Below are 18,455 nucleotides of genomic sequence, written 5' to 3' on the forward strand. Positions count from 1 at the left end.
TGATTGGTGTAAGCTTTTTGTCTAGACATCCTCTATAGTTTTGTATTAGCCAGGATGGAGACTTCTCCCACATCAAAATAGGTAAACAAGATAAGTGAAAGCATTTACCTTCTGGAAGCATTTTTCTCTCTTCACTGGCTCCAGCGGGAGGTTAGACAGTTTACAATAATGTCTGATGTTTAAATAGCTATCAATAGCTGAGAGGAGGTCTGCATAAACAGTGTGTAGCTGCATGGTCACATCTATTACAGCTGCAGTTCAAATGACAAAGGTAATGCAATAAATCCAAATTTTCTGGATGTGTTACAGTATGCTTTCTATTACCAAAGGCATGCCTGTAACAGTAAAATATGCACTAACCAGCACTAAAATATGCCTAGCTTGGTGTGCATTGCTCAGTTTATGGCACATGCAGTGATAGGCACATCACATGCCAGCATCTTACTTTGCTTGTTTCCCACTTTGACAGTCACAGTGCTGCCTTCTGACACATCTTCCTCATCACTGACAGGTTTGCCACTTATATCAAAGGCTTAAGCTTCTCTTTTTATTTTGAAAAGCTTCTGTTCTGCTTTGCTCTCTCACAGATGGAGTACTGAAACAATCATTAAAATAAGTACTACCAATATTCAATCTGTCACAAGAAGTAAATGACATGCATGGGTGAACAGAAGCTACTCAGTGATGTGAGATCAGTTCTTCAGCTGCTCCCTTCTCCCAGAGCATTGGAGGTGCCCTGCCTAGGTGTGAGCACGGGCGTTAAGACTTTTAAAGCAGACAAGGCCAACTCTCATGTAGTACTGAAGCTCTCTGTTATTTTTAGCCTCCTCCTTTTCCTTTTCAAATCTCTTGGAAATGGGCAGGTGCTGCACTGCACTGGCAATTCACTGAATTTGAGACCGAGAAAGTCACACCTGTACTGATATCTTCTTTTCTGTGTTTTCCCTGTGACATTTCCATGTGTTTTGTCCCTTAGTCTTCCCTATGGCATTTTAGTAGCTTTATCAGAGCAGTCTAAAAGTTGTCAGTGATTTAACAGACAATGAAAACACAGTGAACAGAGAGGCATGTTTATATAACAAGCATATGTCTAACATCACTTCAAATTATTCTGAACTGTTGTGTCAATAATCAACTTAGAGTCATTAATTAAAAAACATTTCTGTATTTGCCATTTCTTTCCTAGTCTATAAGCAAAGCAAGTCAAAATTCTCATGCTTTAAGTTCATTTAATCAGCATACATGAAATATTTTTGAAGAGGCACAAGTAAATCTGAAGTAAATTTGATATGGACATTTCAAGTTTCAGGGTTACTTTTGCTGGTGTGCTCTATTGCAAGCATGTAGTCATTAATTTTCTTTTTTTCAGAAGCTGAAAGGATTCAGAGGTTTTTCCATGAGATTCCAAGCATTAATAATGACTGTGTGATCATGGTTTTGGAAAACTAAGAATATATCTCCTGGCTACATATGCAGATATATGTTTCTTAAGAAAAGCAAGAATGAAGTAATTTTGATCTCTGATGGATGAAACCCATTGGAATGGAAAATAACATCTATGAAGAAGAAGAGGGCTCACCTTATCTTATATCTGCAAAGTGCCTGGGAACTCCAAAGGAAGCCAAGTATGAATACCAAAGAAAGACAGAAAATCAGACAAGTCCATATGAATTCCAGAATTTGTTACTGGAACCTGAGCTGAGCTTGCCATCTGTGTCATCCTTATTGGACCACAATGAGACATCCTTACAACTTGGCATGGCTGCAGGGCTTGCCAGCGCCACCAACCAGCCCTTTGAGACAAAACACCTTTGTGAAGAATTATCCTGTTCTGCAAGGCACACGTCAAAGGAAGATCCTTTAAACCTTCCCATGCACACAGAATGGCCAGTCCTCACAGGAAAAAATTCACACAAGAAACTAGAAGCAAATTATGAAATCAGAGTCATAGAACACGAACCATGTGCTATCACATTTTCCGATTCTGAATTTTTATCACATGAAGCTGGCACTAAACTCCATATTTGCGAGGCAGGAGAAGCAGATGATTTTTCTTCTGAAGAGGAAGAAGCAGATAACAGAGGTGATCATGACACATTTACAGAACTGCCACTGTATGAGGCATTTTTCAAAGGTCTTCAGAGAAGGAATGTTTCCCAAAGAAAGCAAGCTAAACACGAACTTACTAAATATCAGCACATCTGTCATTTAGAAGACTGCAATAATCATTCTGAAAAGGCATTGAAGGACCATGACAAAGAAGAAAAACACATGGAGCTGGAGGTAATACAAGCTACTCTTTAGTTTCAAGTGTGTTTTAAATAAGTGGTGTCATTTAGGGTTGGTTACAGGTGGAAAAGGAGTTGTGTAAATTGTTATAGGGTGATAATTATTGTGAATCACAAAATTATGAACCTAAACCTACAGTAAAAGTATACTAGTTTTTTTTCACTAGACAAATCTTACTTCAGATTGACCACACTTCTGTTAGCCTGAACTTCAAACTTTGGTTTTCTGGTTTCTTTTTTATTTAAATGGGAACATTGGCTCCATTTCCTACATTCCTACAAGATCATATATCATGCCATGTACAGCACACTGAGGACTGTTCCAAAGGGATAGAGCTCACATTTAGTCTCAGAGCAGAATATATTTCTTCATGCTGAAAAACGGGCTTTTAGTGTGGTGGTACTGTAACACTGAGCCATCTAACCCACAGCACTGTTTCCACTTAATAACTGTTTTCTGCATTATTGTTTCATTAAAACAATATAGAGGACAAGTTAAAGAGTGGTATATAATAATTTTTGGTTGGTTGGGTTTTTCTGTTTTTTTTTTAATCTGTGCTGTTATATATCGTGACATTCTATAGACCAGTGGCTAAAATGAAAACGTAAGTTTTCAGGACACAATTAAAAACCCTGGGTAATAAAAATCATCCAACTATATATAAACTTTCCAGAAAAAAAACATTGAGTAAATTAACTTTGTTTATTGGAACTGGAGGAACAGAAGCCTCCCAGCTGAGCTGTCATGAGTCTGGACAATAAGCATGGTTTCCCCCTGCTCACAGCTGGTGACAAACCAAATGACTGGAGCTAAACACATTTATCATTGGAGAAATTCAGTTCTAGTACAAAAATAAGAAGTGACTCCAAATAGTGGGCAAAATCAGATCCTTAGAATTCTAATGTTCCTGACCTTGCAGCAAAAATTGATCTTAACCTGCAGGCCAGGCATTCCTTTCTGTCCTCTCTTCTCCTTCCACCAGCTTTTAAAAGTTTTTCATGTAAATCTGCTCCATGCCTTGAAAACCAGGCTGTAGTCCTGTAGTCTTTTACCCAGTGTGTTTTATTTCACTCTGCCTACAGTTGTCTTTTTACTTCAAGTGCTTATAACACAGAGTTGTTTCACTGATTTCTGATTAAATGAAAGGATTATAGTTTGGAATATAATGTCCATATTTACATCGAAACTATGGCATACAATACTTAATTGCTTCTCTCCTTTAGTATTAATCTATCTCCAGTTTGGGGTGACAATTTATGCCCTTAAGTGAGTGGAAGTTTTGTGCTGTATTTCATACATATCCCAACATCACTGCAAAAAGCCATCAGCACACAAAGAAATAAGCCAGATTTTTAGAAATTTTTCTCAGCAGATAATATTAGAAGACCAAGGCCCAAAGATGGTTCCCAAACAGTGTGACTTTTGATGCAGTACTGACCCTGATTCTCATGACACATGGTTTATTAAGTAATTGCATTGTTCTTCTAACCTAAGCCAAGTCTTACTTCCTCAGTTACTCAGAAACATTCACATTAATGAAAATAATATATCTCAAAATGGATGTACAACATCCTTTGGATTTTCTTTACTGAAGGTCATTCCCATAGATAAAAGAGAGACACCAGGAGATGTTGTCATTTAGTTTACTTTATGTCTATGCCATAAAATAAACTCAAGGATGCAGCTTGTAGTGCAAAATAATGGATTATAAATTGCCAGACAAGCATGTGAAATTACCTAGTAAATCTCAGTAAATGTGTCAAAACATTTCAAAAACTGGATGCGATGTTGCAGTCCTGGTTTTGATTTTTTTCTATGTCAATAAGTAGCATCATTCAAGGAAAGCCTCCAAGAATTAAAAAAATTAAAATAAATATTAAGATTGTCTTGTCTCTCAAATTTTAGCAGCAGTCATACATTACTATGCAGACTGAAATCTCTCCCCATGACTCTGGTTGAAGTAAATATACGTCACTGTCAAGTTAATTATTTCTATTGTTTAGATATGGTGTTAGGGAGAAATGTCTTTCTACTGGAAAGAAATCAAATAAATAAAGACAGCATGAGGTAAAAATGCTGACACGGGCAACCGGTATTGCTAAACCTTAAACTTAAAAATCATATAATAACAGATTACTTTGGCCATACAGATACAGACAATCATACAGAGCACCCTGCACAAGATCCTGGCTAAACACTTGCTACTGGAGTTCCCAGTGAAACTGTGTTTAAGATCCATCCTGCAGGGGCACTACTACCCAGATGCACCTGTCACTGACTGCAAACCTCCTATTTGAGTTCCAGAAAGGAAGAAAGGCTGCCACCTTCTCCAAGATGGAAGTGCTGGCCCTTGCAGGCAGTCACCACAAGCAGAGTCAGTGTCCCAGTCTCCTCTTAAATAGTTGTTACACACATTTAGGTGACAACTCTTGAACTTCTTGTTTCATTCTAATTAATAAGTAGAGACAAACCTTTAAGTGCGCTGAGCAGTAAACAAGCAGAGGGAAGATGGAAAAAATTCAACTTGTGTATGCTGCCAACTCTGTCAAGTAGAAGAAACTGCTGAAAACAATTCATATAATGATGGCCTTTAAAAAACGCTCTTTCTTCTTTTTCCAAAGGCTTCTGCCTCTTCTGAGTGGTACAAGATAAATGGTACTTCTGTTCAATTTATGAATTCAGCATGGTCCCCGAGTTTCCAGCCTTACAGCAGTTTCACATATATTTCCTGTGCCTTCTTATAAAATCTAAATTTGGCAATTTGTTTTTCTTTGTCAGGAGTCTGTAATGAGCAGTACATTTATTGCCCAACACAGTTCTGCCCAAACACTTAGGCTAATGGTTGGACTAAATGTCCTTAGAGGTTCTGTCCAACCTAAATAATTTTATGATTATTTGGTTAGTTCTGTCCAGAGGTTCTTTTGCAGCTCTGGAGTGGCACCTTCAGCCATTTCTCCTTGCTTGTTTAACTTCAAGTCTTCATATCAAACTTGATACGGTGTTTGTGCGTGCAGCCAGCTTTGTGTTCAGAGGCAATAAATTATTCAGAATAGCTTCTGAAACATAACATTTTTCTAGATTGTCATTTCTTCAAACTATACTGAGCAGGACACAGCTGAAGACCACATTTAACCAGGAGCTACTATTCAACTTTCCATCCCTACACTTATCCTATCCTTACATAGCCTGAAAACAATATGTGTTACTTTCAGGAGTAACATTTCAGGGAAGTAAATAATTGAAGGTATTTGACAGATATTAGGCAATTAGAAAGTATTATGAAATCATACCCTCGACAGTGTGAATTGTCATAGATCTTCTCTCACCCCAGGGATTGTATACAAATCCTGCTAATATTGTTGGCTGCTGCAAAGAGACAAGCATAGTCCTACCAACATGACAGCAAACTGAAATCCTTTCTGGGGCAATTTCAAATAGTTTCTTTGGGCAGCCCATATTAGCAACTAGAACAGCCAAGAAGGTTTCTGTGGCTGTTGACATTACTTAGGGCACCTAAGAGAGTTGTCACAGCTTCCTCTATTGTTTCTCTCTCCCTTGAGAGACAATGCGATGAGCCAGGAAAGCCAAGTGCTGGAAAGGAACTGCTTAGAGTAACCATTAGGTGCTCCAGCAGCCCCTCTGCAGCCTCCCTGTCTGCACTCATATTTACACCATGCTTCTTTCAACGCATTTAGGAAGATCTAAACTAAACCTGCTTGTTTGTTTAAAGCACCATAATGATGGACTAATATTTGCATTGAATGTTACCGTGTTCAGCTGGGTCAAACAAAGAGTGAGATGCCACTCCCCAGGAGAGACAAGATGACCGAAACAGATAATTTAGGTAATTAAGGTAGCTTTCACAATGAATATCTTTGTCAGTATTTGGCCTTCAGACTGTAAGTTCAAAGACTTTTGCAGGAGGCTGCACAGGCATGGGAGTGGCCAGTACAATGTCAGAGACAGCCTCTGTGTGCAGCTCTGTATTGTGCTAGGAGGGGAGCTGTGCCATCACCTTTCACCATCAGTAAATCTTCAAGGAAAAATGTAGCGTCATAAAGAAAGTTTGTGAAAGCTCCATTGTTTTTGACATTTGAAGCTAAGGCAACTGAACTCTGAAAATTATTTCAGAAAACGGTCATTTACTGGGGAAAAAAAATGGATGATCAGTTTCTTTCCCTGATTATTCACTTACTGTCATTAATTCCCGTGTTCCATCCTTGCACTACAGTTAGGTAAATTTTATCCTCATTACTCATTGCCAAATGAAAAGTTTGATAATTGCAAGATTTAGGCTGGAATAATTTGCTGAAATGCAATATAGAAGTTTTCATAGCATCTGTCCCTCATCTTGTCTGCTTGATTCAGCCCAGAATGCAGTTGGCTTTCTGGGCTGTGGGCACTCACTGCTGGTTCATGTCCTGTTTTTCCTCTGCAAGAAACCCCGAGTTCTTCTCTTCTCAATGAGTTCCTCTCCCAGTCTGTGCTCATGTCTGGGATGGCCCCAACAGGTGCAGCCCTTTCCACCTGGATTTGTTCCACTTCATGAGGTTCTTTGGACCCACTTCTCAGGTTTGCCCAGGTCCCTCTGGATGGCATCCTGTCCTTCTGTTGTGTCAACTGCACTGCTCAGCTTTGTGTCCTCTGAAAACTCACTGAGGGCGCACTCCATCCCATTGTCAATGTCAGTGATGAAGATATTGAAGAGCAGATGTCCCAAGACAGAGCCCTGAGAGACAGCACTTGTCAGTGGCCTCCTCCTGGACATAGAGCCACTGACCACAATTCTCTGGCTGTGTCCTTCCAGCCAATTCCTTATCAACCAAACAGTCCACTCTTCAAATCCCTCTGACTCCAGTTTGGAGATAAAGATGTCATGGGGGACTGTGTCAAAGGCCACAAAAAAATCCAGATAGATGACACTGGTCAATCTTCTCCTGTCAGTTGCTGCAGTCCCAAGAAGAGGAAATAAATCCCATATAATTTATTCAAAAGCCAGAGGCCTTAAAATCAATTATCATTCTTTAAAATATATGTATCCTTCTGTGTGACTTGTAAATATTTTAATCAAGTAATCATACCCTATGAGAAAGGAATCAGAAAGTTCTAAGTCTTTGACAATGAATCTGACCTGGCAGTGTGCCCAGGTGGCCAAGAAGGCCAGTGGCATCCTGGCCTGGATCAGCAATAGTGTGGCCAGCAGGACCAGGACAGTGATTGTCCCCCTGTATTCAGCACTGGTGAGACCACACCTCAAATCTGGTGTTCAGTTCTGGGCCCCTCATTACAAAAAGAGCATTGAGGAGCTGGAGCGTGTCCAGAGGAGGACAATGGAGCTGTGGAAGGGTCTGGAGCACAAGTCTGATGAGGAGCAACTGATGGAGCTGGGGGTATTTAGCCTGGAGAAAAGGAGGTTCAGGGGAGACTTCATCACTGTCTACAACCACCTGGAAGGAGGGTGTAATGAGGTGGGGGTCAGTCTCTTCTGACATGTCTCAAGTGAAAGGACAATAGAAAATGGCCCTAGGTTGTGCCAGGAGAGGATCAGATTAGACGTTATAAAAATAATGCTTAACCACCTGAAGAGTGGTTAAGCATTAGAATAACATGCCCAGGGAGGTAGCAGAGTCACTGTCTCTGGGAGTGTTCAAGAGACATCTGGATGTGACTCTTGGGAATATGGTTTAGGGGTGATTATGGTGGTGCTGGGTTGCTGGTTGGCCTAGATGATCTTGAAGGTATCTTCCAACCTTAATGACTCTGTGATCCTGTGAATTTTCTTTATTCAGATTACATTGAGATCATTCAATTTAAATGATCAAAATAGAGCAGCAGTCAAGCATACATCTGTGATCAGGTACTTTACAGCTGCCAAAGTAAGCTTCTTACCCTTGTACTTGGGTGGCTTACACTCTGCTCAGTGCCTTGCTTAGCCATTCTGAAGCACTTTCTGAGAGGTACTGTTCTGTTTTCATTAATGAGGCAGTGGAACTTCGGTGGAATTCAAGCTATCTGAAAATTGCCCTGCAATAGTACCTTCTTGTCTAATTCAGTTGTACAGGAGCGAAAACTAGAGAGGAACACATTAGAGTAGAGTACAAATTCCTACTCTCATTCCTCCCATACTTTGGAAGTTTGGACTTCATTTTACCCTACGAAACTGAGACTCCAAAGCTAGAGGAGGAGAATAGTTGCAAACTTGTGATGACTTCTTCATGAGGAATAATACAGTTGTTATTATCTCCTTTCAGTCATCTTCTGCAGACATTGGAAATCTACCCAGGTAGGAGAGCTGAGCACTGAAATAACAATACCCAGGGAGAACAGGCTATGAAATCAAGGGGAGAAAAATGGGAAATTATTTGTCTAAGAAAGGAGTGATGCACTAAGCTTTATACATTCTAATTTCATTTGTGTATCTGTAAGATTTGTACTTTCTGTATTTCAGTGGCATTTTCTTGAGAGCTGATAGATAAGGACATGGTGACTTGAACTTTGCAAGGTTTTTCAGTGTTTATGCTTATTTCCTGCCTGCTCAGAAAAGGAGTTGGAGAACTCCTGATTGCTTTAGCAGTGATGCATTATTGTCAGTCAATAAATAATCACAATCAGCTCTTTACTATTAAGAGTCAGATAAATGCTGGCTTAGGGACTTTAATTATTAAGTTAATGAAAGGATTTTTTATTAGCTTCACAAATTTGAAGGACTAATGGTGAATATAGCATTTTGCATTGAGTACTTTTTTCTGTCACCTCAGTATTCCTAATAGTGCAACTATTTCCCATTCTAATGTGGCATTTGTTGTGTCCTGCTTGTTGTGGACATTAGCTACATGACTGTTTCTACTGAGAATTTATAGGAACTTTGGAAAATAACAGTAAAGTTATAAGAAGAATAGTAATTTAAGGATATGCTTAAAAATCATACTGAAAAGAATTGGTATATTGAAATTATGTAAGAGAACATGTAGATGCTATCAGAATTACTGCCCTTCATCTCTCCAGCATACTTGCATGCTGCTTGCCTGTTTTAATAAGCATGCATCTCTCAGTGTTGATTAACACAGAATTAAGAAATAGAAGTGTATATGGCCCTAGAAAAGATACACTAGTTGCCATTAGCAGATACACTTATTTTAAATCACAAGATCATCTTTGGCAGGCATCAGTGGCTATAGGGTTGAGGTTGGAGAAAGGATGCACTCTGTTTTTTTTTAGAAGGCATCCCACAGACTATTCTGAGCAGTCCCTTTCAGCTTGGGCTCTGCCAAAATCCTCCTGGGGAAAAGTTGTACTGTGAGGGGACACAACCTGTCCTTTATCAAAAGCAGAGGTGACAAAAAATCTCCATGTGATGGAGTGACTAATGCTCAAAAAAATCAGAGGGCTGCATTGCAGTTGATTCTTCTGCAGTTTGCAGAATACCATCACTGTAAAAATGTGTAGGATATAGTATAAGTTACTGACATAGTGAGAGTCTGAGAAAATTGGATAAACTAATGAAGAAAATTAGATAGTTCATCAAAAGGACAACTCATCTTGACTTTCAAATTCCTTTAGAAAATTCATAAAGTGGATTTCAACTTGGTGTTGAATTAGGTTATACATATATATTATATATATAATATATATATTATAGAAGGTGACATTACTGAGTTACCTTGCACAATGTGAAACACTTGGGCTGTTCAAGTTAACCTGTAGAACTTTATAGCTGTCCTTCCAAGAGGATACTGAACTGCCAATGAGTTTTGTTGCACAGCCTCACCAAAGCCCATGCACACACACTAAAAGACCCTGCAAAACAGCATTTTGGGAACCCCTGCTTTAGTGTGTTCAAGAGCATTAGTGCACTGTCTATTGTTTATATTTATTGTTGTTGGTTTTATCTATCTGTAAACTTCAGAAGACTAAACAGTTAGCACAACAGATCTTTTATACTAAAGGGGGAACATATTCACTACTTGCAAGTTATGGGGTTTTTTTCAAATATTGACTACTTTATTTGTTGTGTATTTTAATATTTTAGAATCATAAGGCCACCTCAGGAAAGAGCAATATTACTACTGGTCTTGCCAGAAAACATAAAAAAAGATTATGTGCTTATGGTTGCACTGGGACCATAAAATAAAAGAGATCTATCAAGATTCTTCTTGAAAAGTATCTCAAAATATCTGGAACCTGTGCAATGTGAGCCCATTCAAATATTTCATGTACCTCTACAGAAGGAGAGAAAAAGTCAACAGGAAATATGACCTAAGTCAAGGCTGTGATGAACAACATTCCTCTGTCAGAGCATGGGAAGAGGCACCTGTGAGAATTACAGACTGAGTCTTAGGTGCAGGGAACCAGAAGAAACATGTAGAAATCTGTTAATCTGCTTATCATTGAAATTAAGATATTTCTTCAAGGAACAGATGGAGACACTGGATAAACTCTGGGACGGGCAGTAAGTAGAACTTTCGAGATCAGAAACTTGCACAAAAAATGAGGAGACCAGGGAAGGGTTGCATTTTAAAGCTAGTTTGGCTGACAAATGAGGATTTGGTATGCCTTTCAAGTCAGCCAATAGAACTGCAGTACATCAGAGGAGAAAAAAACCCAAACAAACAAAAAAAAACCAGAAAGAAACAAAACTTTACTGCATCAACAACCCCTCAAAGTATATTTTGCAATATGTAAAAGTTCTTGAAAGGGATTAAGAAAAATGAGTTACAGATTTCTTCATACACAGAAGTCCCACTGGAAGATTGCAGCACTTCCTATAAGGCATTTAGGAGCTTTTGATTCTTCCTAGGTAACACATGTCCAGTTAATGAAAATCAGACTCTAGTGATCCAGCTAGGATCCCTCTGTCCTTCTTGGCATGAAATTTTAATAAAGTAATGTTAGCTTGATATTGTAACAGACATATTTCTTTGGTAGGGCCATGGGACCCCAACTGGTATGATCTGACTTGCTAAGGGATCTACGTGCATTTTGGTACTGCCATATCACAGGCTACCACACAACCAGAAATCTGTGTGAACTCTGGGATCCATGACTGAACCCAATTTAGAGATACATTAAAAAATTTAAATGTCCTGAACTTCATTGAGAGTTGACAGATCTGAGATTTCATTTTACAGCATTCCTCTGTGGTTACTTTCTATAGGAAAGTGTCCTAAGCCTCAAACCTTTCCTTAACAATCTCTCTAATTATGGAGTATTACAAATTGTAATAAAAATGGAAACAGATTGTTCTTTCTATCCAAGCTTTTGTACAAACTGATGCTCTTGTAAAACGCTCGCCCAGTTTTGAATTATCTCAGAGCTAAGACTTTTGCAGTGCAGAGAAGGAAAATCTCCACTGAATTAGCTTGGAGTTCTCCTGAAATAAATCAGAAAGGGCATTGAAGTCTATGTCTGCATTTGAAATATTTTTTATTCCAGAAATTAACTTCAGTAAAATCTCACCAGGTTTTTGCATTGTTTTACTGGGCTCTCTTTGTGTGCTTTCTATGGATTCTTAAGCTCTTTGGCATTTAGACTATCAATCCAATGTTTCAAAGATCAAGTCTAGAATAGGTAATGTTTTAGCATCACAGATTTAACAGCTCATTTCTAATGTATGTGCAGAGAAACTTTGTTTGGCTTTAATCCAATCTTTGTGACAAGGCAATTAGTGATATGGTAGATAAATTGCTGTAAGGTTTGCAGTTACTATTTATTGTTTCTATTCAAGCAGTATAACAGTGACATTTCAGTATTTACATAATGAGGACTTTTCACCATAGCAAAAGCCTTGGCAATTAGTCTGAGGTCTGATTTACTTAAACTAAAATGTAAAAAAAGCTGCTAAACCTGCCAAAAAACAACAGAACAGAACACTTCAACTTGTATGTATTTTATTTTTTAAGATGTACACCACATATCAAGATCAAGAGAAAAGTACACAAAGCAGTAACTAGAAGCAAGAATATACAGACTGCCTTTTATTAACATGTCAAGATAGGTGCCTAAACTGAGAGGAAGTAGAGTACCGAGAATTTGTGCAACTAAGGATCCAGACTCTGAGAGTTGATCTCAAGCTGTACTTTTATCTGCTGTGTTGCGGATTTTCCCAAGGTATTACAAATAACTAGTGATATATCGAAAAATTTCATGTTTGTGAGATAAAAGATGATTATACTAAAAAAGATTACCCCTGGAAGACAGAAACATTCCAAAGACCCTGAGGCTTTTTTTAAAATAAAAGTTGCAATACTATGATGCATTTCTAATGCAAGGGGTCTATCAAGATACCCCTCTGTTTTGTGTTTTGTGTAGAACAGATCCAGTGCTATCTTGAATTGTCCAAGCCTTGTCTTGGGGGACATAGAATGCCACTGATGCTAAAAAAAAAAAAAAAAAATTGAAAGAGAGAAATGAGATTTAGAAGCCTTGGTGGGAAACCCCCAGTATTCCAACAAGCAGAGACAAACTCAGGTTTTTCTGAAATAAAGGCAAAAACAAATTATAGAAGTTCAGAAAATGCTTTTGAAACCAAACTTTTCAGACATGACAAAGCTTGCATTTTGCATGTGAATGACAGACAGCAAACTCTAAATTAAAATAATAATGAAAAAAAGACTAGGCCTTCTTGATGGGTGCTTTTTTCTTATTTGGAAATTGTGTTCAAATGGTTGCAAATGCTAAGGAGTGCTCACACAAGCACCTTGGAACACACAGCATTTAATTCTAATGTAAATTAAAAGGAATCTGTAAGAGTAGCAAGTATGGTTGAAAACTGTACAAATTTGAGAAGGAACATTTGGTTTATGTATCCAATTTAAAACTGGCGGTATTTATCAGAAACCCCAACTTCCTAGGTATAGTATGAAAAATAAAAGCATTCCATTTTGCAAAGGAAGTAATTATTTTTATTAAATTTGGGGTTACTTTAGTTCAGAAAAAAACTCCCCAAAGATTCAAAATTCTCCATGACAGTGAAAAATTCCTTACCCTGGCTGTGATATGTCAGGAGCCTCCAGCAGTTTGCTAGGTGGGCTACTAAGGAGCTTGGCAGGTAAAGGTATTTTACCCAGAGGAAAGCTGTCAAAATTAAGCTGTCTTTGAAAAGTAATTCAAGTCTGATGCACTGACAAATATCAATTAAAATAAAAGAAAATCACTTGTCATGTAACATATGAAATTGCTATCACATTGGCATTTTAAATTTTAAATTCAAATATATGTTGGGTGGGCTGCAACCAGGCTGGTTTCTACATTGTCTAACCAGGGTTTTTCCACCAGAGCTAAACTGTACATTGATCAGTTTATGCACATTTTCTCACTCAAGAGTTGTCTAGACCAATTCCCTTTGGAATTGTTTTGGGGTTTTGGGTTTTGGTTTGTTGTTTGGGTTTTGGGTTGTTTTTTTTTTAATGGGTGGCAATATCATATTGGGACTACCGAGAGGTGAGCAGGATTAGAGAGCAATTGGGAGAACTTGTAAATTTTTTAAGTTCCTCAAGCATTGCATTAATACAGCGTGCTAAAATACAAACTATGATCCTTCCAGCTTTTATCCTGGCATGTTTGGATATACCCCAGAAGCACATAAAGCTTTCCTCCCAAGGATATCTAGAGATCTTTCTAAACCTGCAAGTCTTGCAATTCTACATCATACTGCATTTTGCTAGCAATATTTTGCTTATTATTTCTACTGTTAGGTATCCTGCACTTCAAAATACACTCACTTGAAGTATGTAACTGGAGAAACTAGCTGAAATCCTTGAATTAGCCTAGGAATTGTTTGGTTTCAGCTATTCGCAGAGATATACCAATAGATCTCTTTATGTGGATTTTTGTGGTTGATGGGTTTTTTCTAAAATATGCCATATCACAGGTAACTGAAATATTTGCAAATAGAATTATCACTGCTGGTAATCATCCCATAGCAGCGGGCTTTTTCACTCTTTCTTGTCATTCTCCTAGTAATTCCAAACAGCAATATTTTCCTGCTCTTTTTAATAACTATTACTTTTATAAATAAAGCTTACCAAATACCTTAACAAGGATAAACAGAATTTTTGAATGCTTTCAGTTAAGGTACTTCACAAAGAGCCAGGCAAATACAAATAAAACTGAAGTGCTCCAAAATACAAGTTATGTTAGAACTGGAAGTCAATAACAGTCAGGCTAACTCTTGGTAAGTGAAACCTTGGGACAGGCTCATGCTTTCAACTTCACCTGCCTCAGAACTTCTTCAGTGCATTTGTATTTTGAAGATTTTGCAGAACTTCTGTATATTTTAAAAGTAGTTGCTACAGATCATTGTTGTCCCTCAACCCTTCTTATTCCAGGAGATGATGTTTGAAGCAAGGGACAGGGAACATGCCTGAACATTAAAGTTCAGGTAACAGTAGTTTTTGCTATTTAGTGACCATCATACTCTTACAGCAAGACAGATCTTTTTAATCTCCAGGCCTCATTTTCCTACCTATGTGTTATACAAAAACACTAACATGGTATAAGCAATATGTTTACAAGCTCTAGGAACACATAAACTATTCTTTCCTTCAGGAACAATGCCTAAGGCTGCTTTATCAAAGCATCTTTTCTTCAAAAATTGAGATCAAACTGATTTGTTTAAGAGAAAGTTTTTTAGGTTTTTTAACTGAGCTGTCATCTTCCCAAGTTAAAAAGGACATGCTAAAATATATAGTCACTATTTTGTTCCTGTTTGTGACTAAAAAAGTCACAAAAGAGTCTTCATAAAGTAAGATGTCCAGGGGCAGCAAAATACTATGCAGTCAGTATTATACATCTATGCACTCACCATACACAGTCAGTATTATGTGGTAATAATACAACATTTACTTCACAATTTTTATTTTTTTTTATTTTTTAATTCTAGCAAGACAGGGCTTCAGATATCATTAATAAGTAGAAATACCATGAATAGTTAAAGTTCTGGAAGTTGTTTTGATCATTCAGATGGTATTTATGTATTTCTTCTGAAAGAAGAAATGTAGTTCAAATTCTGAACACTTTAGGTACACAACTAGCATTATTAATTAAAAATATAAAACTACACACTACATTAATAAGGATGACTGTTCTTGTTCATGATGTGATTATCTTAATTCAGCATTTAAATTCTGCCCAACTCCTTCAGCTTCTTAGTTTCTACGTTTTTCATGGCTATTCTTGTCATTTAGAGAAAAAAGGAAAAGCACAAACCACAGCAGATTATTATAGTGACACACCTGATGCTGTAGCTTTTAGCACAGGCAGGCAGCAGTTTACCAAACAAAAGATGGCCAAAAACCCCCAGAGACACAGAGAGGTGACCTGCAAGACATGTCCCTGGGACAGCTAATGGTTTCTTCAGAATGTTATGTGTAAGACCCTTTGCTTCTTCAGGTTAAAAGCTTTTGTCAGTTTTACTAGACAGGGAGGAGTGAAATCTGATCTCTGTAGTTTAGGTGATTAATTCTCTGACACTCAGATATTTAAATGTGTATGGTTCCTGATCATCCATGGAGGCTGCTGGAGTAGGCCTGCAGCTCTTAAAATTTTCCTCCAGAGAAACTGGGAATGTAGGAGGAAGACCAGAAGGAGTGAAAGTGGGGATGGAGCACAGCAGCACATCTTGCTTTAACACAGAGTTAAGACATCAGCAGAGTATTATCTGGATCTGGGTATTAGGGAATGTATCCAGTTTCCACGCTCTAGAGAAAGCAGGCTGTCAAATGAAGCACATAAATTTCTTACACAGTTGAGGAAAAGACACTGATGTCTTCGAAGAGCTCCAGAGGGAGATCCCATCTGATTAAGTGCAGGCATTTAAGAAACTTAAGACAATGAAAAGAAAAATGTGCCTCTTTACTCATCGTTCTCACTTCCAAAAATTTATACAAGGAGATTTATTTGTTGCTCTGATCAGTGTCCTGATGTCACTTTGACAAGCTTCTTATAACTGAATGCTACAGCCCACAGCCTGTTCAAAACAAGGGGAGACAAAACATTAAAACTAGGCAATGTACATGTACTATAAATTATACCTGGAGCTAGTTTTATCTAGTCAGCAAGCACAATGGTATTTCTGATATCAAACTTACTCCCACCTCCCTTTAACTTTGGCCAACTCAAAACTTAAAAAAATATATAATGTATTGTTTGTGTTACGCTGTAGTTTTAGTTACAGAGGTATTTTGTTTCTTTTCTCATTCCCAAAGACGGGGTTTTTTCCAGAAAAGATTTTCAAAAAATGCACTCATCTGCTGCAATTTTGCGACAAAAAATAATTTTCTTTCATGTTTTATGTGACTGTTTTTTAATCCACTATTCTTCCCTTGCCTAACATCCAGAAAGGGACTAATTAAATCCCTGTCTTGATCCTTGGCCACAAGAGACAGCCATCTAATGAAATTCACTGCACTCCCCGAGTGCTGTGCAAGGAGCAACCTGGCAAGGCTGACACCTAAACAGAAGCTGTTGAGAAACCCCTTTGCTGCTTATGAAAAAATAAAAGAGCATGTGAGATGAATGATACAAATCCTATAAAATCAGCAAATAAGCTCTGAACAACCCTTGTAATGTATTTTTCTTCAGTTTCTTGATCAGGGACTAATTGCTCTTCATGATGGAAAAAAGGTCATTTATAAAATCAAGCGTCTCAGCATAGGAAGTGAAAATTTATTGTCCTGCTGTTTCTACAGAATTCACTTAATCACCCCATGATGATTATCTCAGAAAAGTAATTAATTGTTCCAAAATGCTTTTCAGATTTAAGATTACCACCCTGACATTCTGCAGAATTAATGCCTCCTGCCTCACCCCTTCCAGGACCTCCTGTTGCCCAAACTATTCCACACCTCTCACTGCTTTCTATCATACTCCAGTCCTTTCCTGGTTTTGCATTATTTCCAGTTTCTACTTCCCACTATTTTCCCAACACTGCCAATGTCTTCTCTACTTCCTCTCCCCCAGAATGTCCCCAGCACCCCCCTCCATCTCCAGCAAGGGACAATCAATATGTGCTTTAACCTAGAGGTAACTTCCCACTGCATGGCAAATTAGAACACATAAATAAGTTCAGCAGCAGCTCCTAAAAAATTATACTGTCTGTTATCTCATCCTTAGTTTTATAGTGGGCCATCACTTTTGTCTCTTGTAAAGTCAAAATTTTAATTCAACTTGGTTATCCCTGATATTTCTTCCCATCTTCCAAACTGGCTTGCAGGTATCTGAAATGTTCAAAAGTTATGGGAGAAATGTCACAGCAGCTGAGCAACGCAAAGAACAGTATGACTTTGTTCTCTTAAAATACCAAGGGGGAAAAGAAAAAAAAATAAATTAAGTGCAATGCTCTTATGGTAGCAACTGTACCCTTGAACATAAAAGCAGGAACTTCTCACCAGTGTATGCAATTGCAAAAATATTTCTGACAATATCTCTGCTGAGGGACATTCTACCAGATTACCCCTCTGGGCAATCTGTTCCAGTGCTTGGGGACCCACACAGAAAAGAAGTCGCTTATATTCAGGTGGAACTTCCTGTGGATCAGTTTCTGCCCCTTCTGTCTTGTCCTATTGCTTGGCATCATGGAGCACAGCCTGGTCCATCCTGACTGCCTTGAGAAACTCATAGACATTTATGAAGTCCCTCTCAGTTGTCTCTTCTCGAGGCTGAACATGGCCAGTTCCTTCAGCCTTTCCTTGCAAGAGAGGTGTTCCACTCCCTTGATACACTTTGCAATTTTCCACTGAAGAGAGATGCTCCAGTCCCTTGCAGCCCTCCGCTGGATCTGCTCCAGGAACTCTGTGTCTCTCCTGCACTGAGGAGCCCATGAAATGAAAGATCTGCTTCTGATTACTCTTTAGCCTTGTGTACCTCTGCTTAGCTGTGCAGCCAAGGCAGCAGCAGCCTCCGCACGCCCAGCCAAGACTTGAGGCAGGTCTTTCCAGCCGGAGTGCTTGACATACGCAGAACCTGAGGCAGAGCGCTATGGAAAAGCCACTTCTGGGAGGGGCAAAGGCACACCCGGCTGGGACAGTTTCCACACTATAGGGGAGGATCTCGGGGCAAGGCGGAGGCAGGCCCAGCTCGGCGGCCCCTCCGGCCCCGGGCACCCTGGCGGCCCCTCGTCCCCTGAAGGCAACGGGGATGGGCCGAGCGCTCTCACGGGCAAGCGAGCG

General features: G+C 38.7%; 1 protein-coding gene across 1 annotated transcript in view; it reads left to right on the forward strand.

Moving 5' to 3' along the window:
• Positions 1–18,455, forward strand: part of STARD13 (StAR related lipid transfer domain containing 13) — a 289,660-nt gene that overhangs the window by 42,788 nt on the left and 228,417 nt on the right. The window contains exon 2 of the mRNA XM_005426361.2: positions 1,370–2,283. Within this exon, the coding sequence (XP_005426418.1) occupies positions 1,528–2,283 (756 nt within the window). The 5' untranslated portion in view covers positions 1,370–1,527. The remainder of the gene's footprint in view (positions 1–1,369; positions 2,284–18,455) is intronic.

This window comes from Geospiza fortis, unplaced genomic scaffold (genome assembly GCF_000277835.1).
Source record: "Geospiza fortis unplaced genomic scaffold, GeoFor_1.0 scaffold181, whole genome shotgun sequence".
NCBI classification, from domain to species: domain Eukaryota; kingdom Metazoa; phylum Chordata; class Aves; order Passeriformes; family Thraupidae; genus Geospiza; species Geospiza fortis.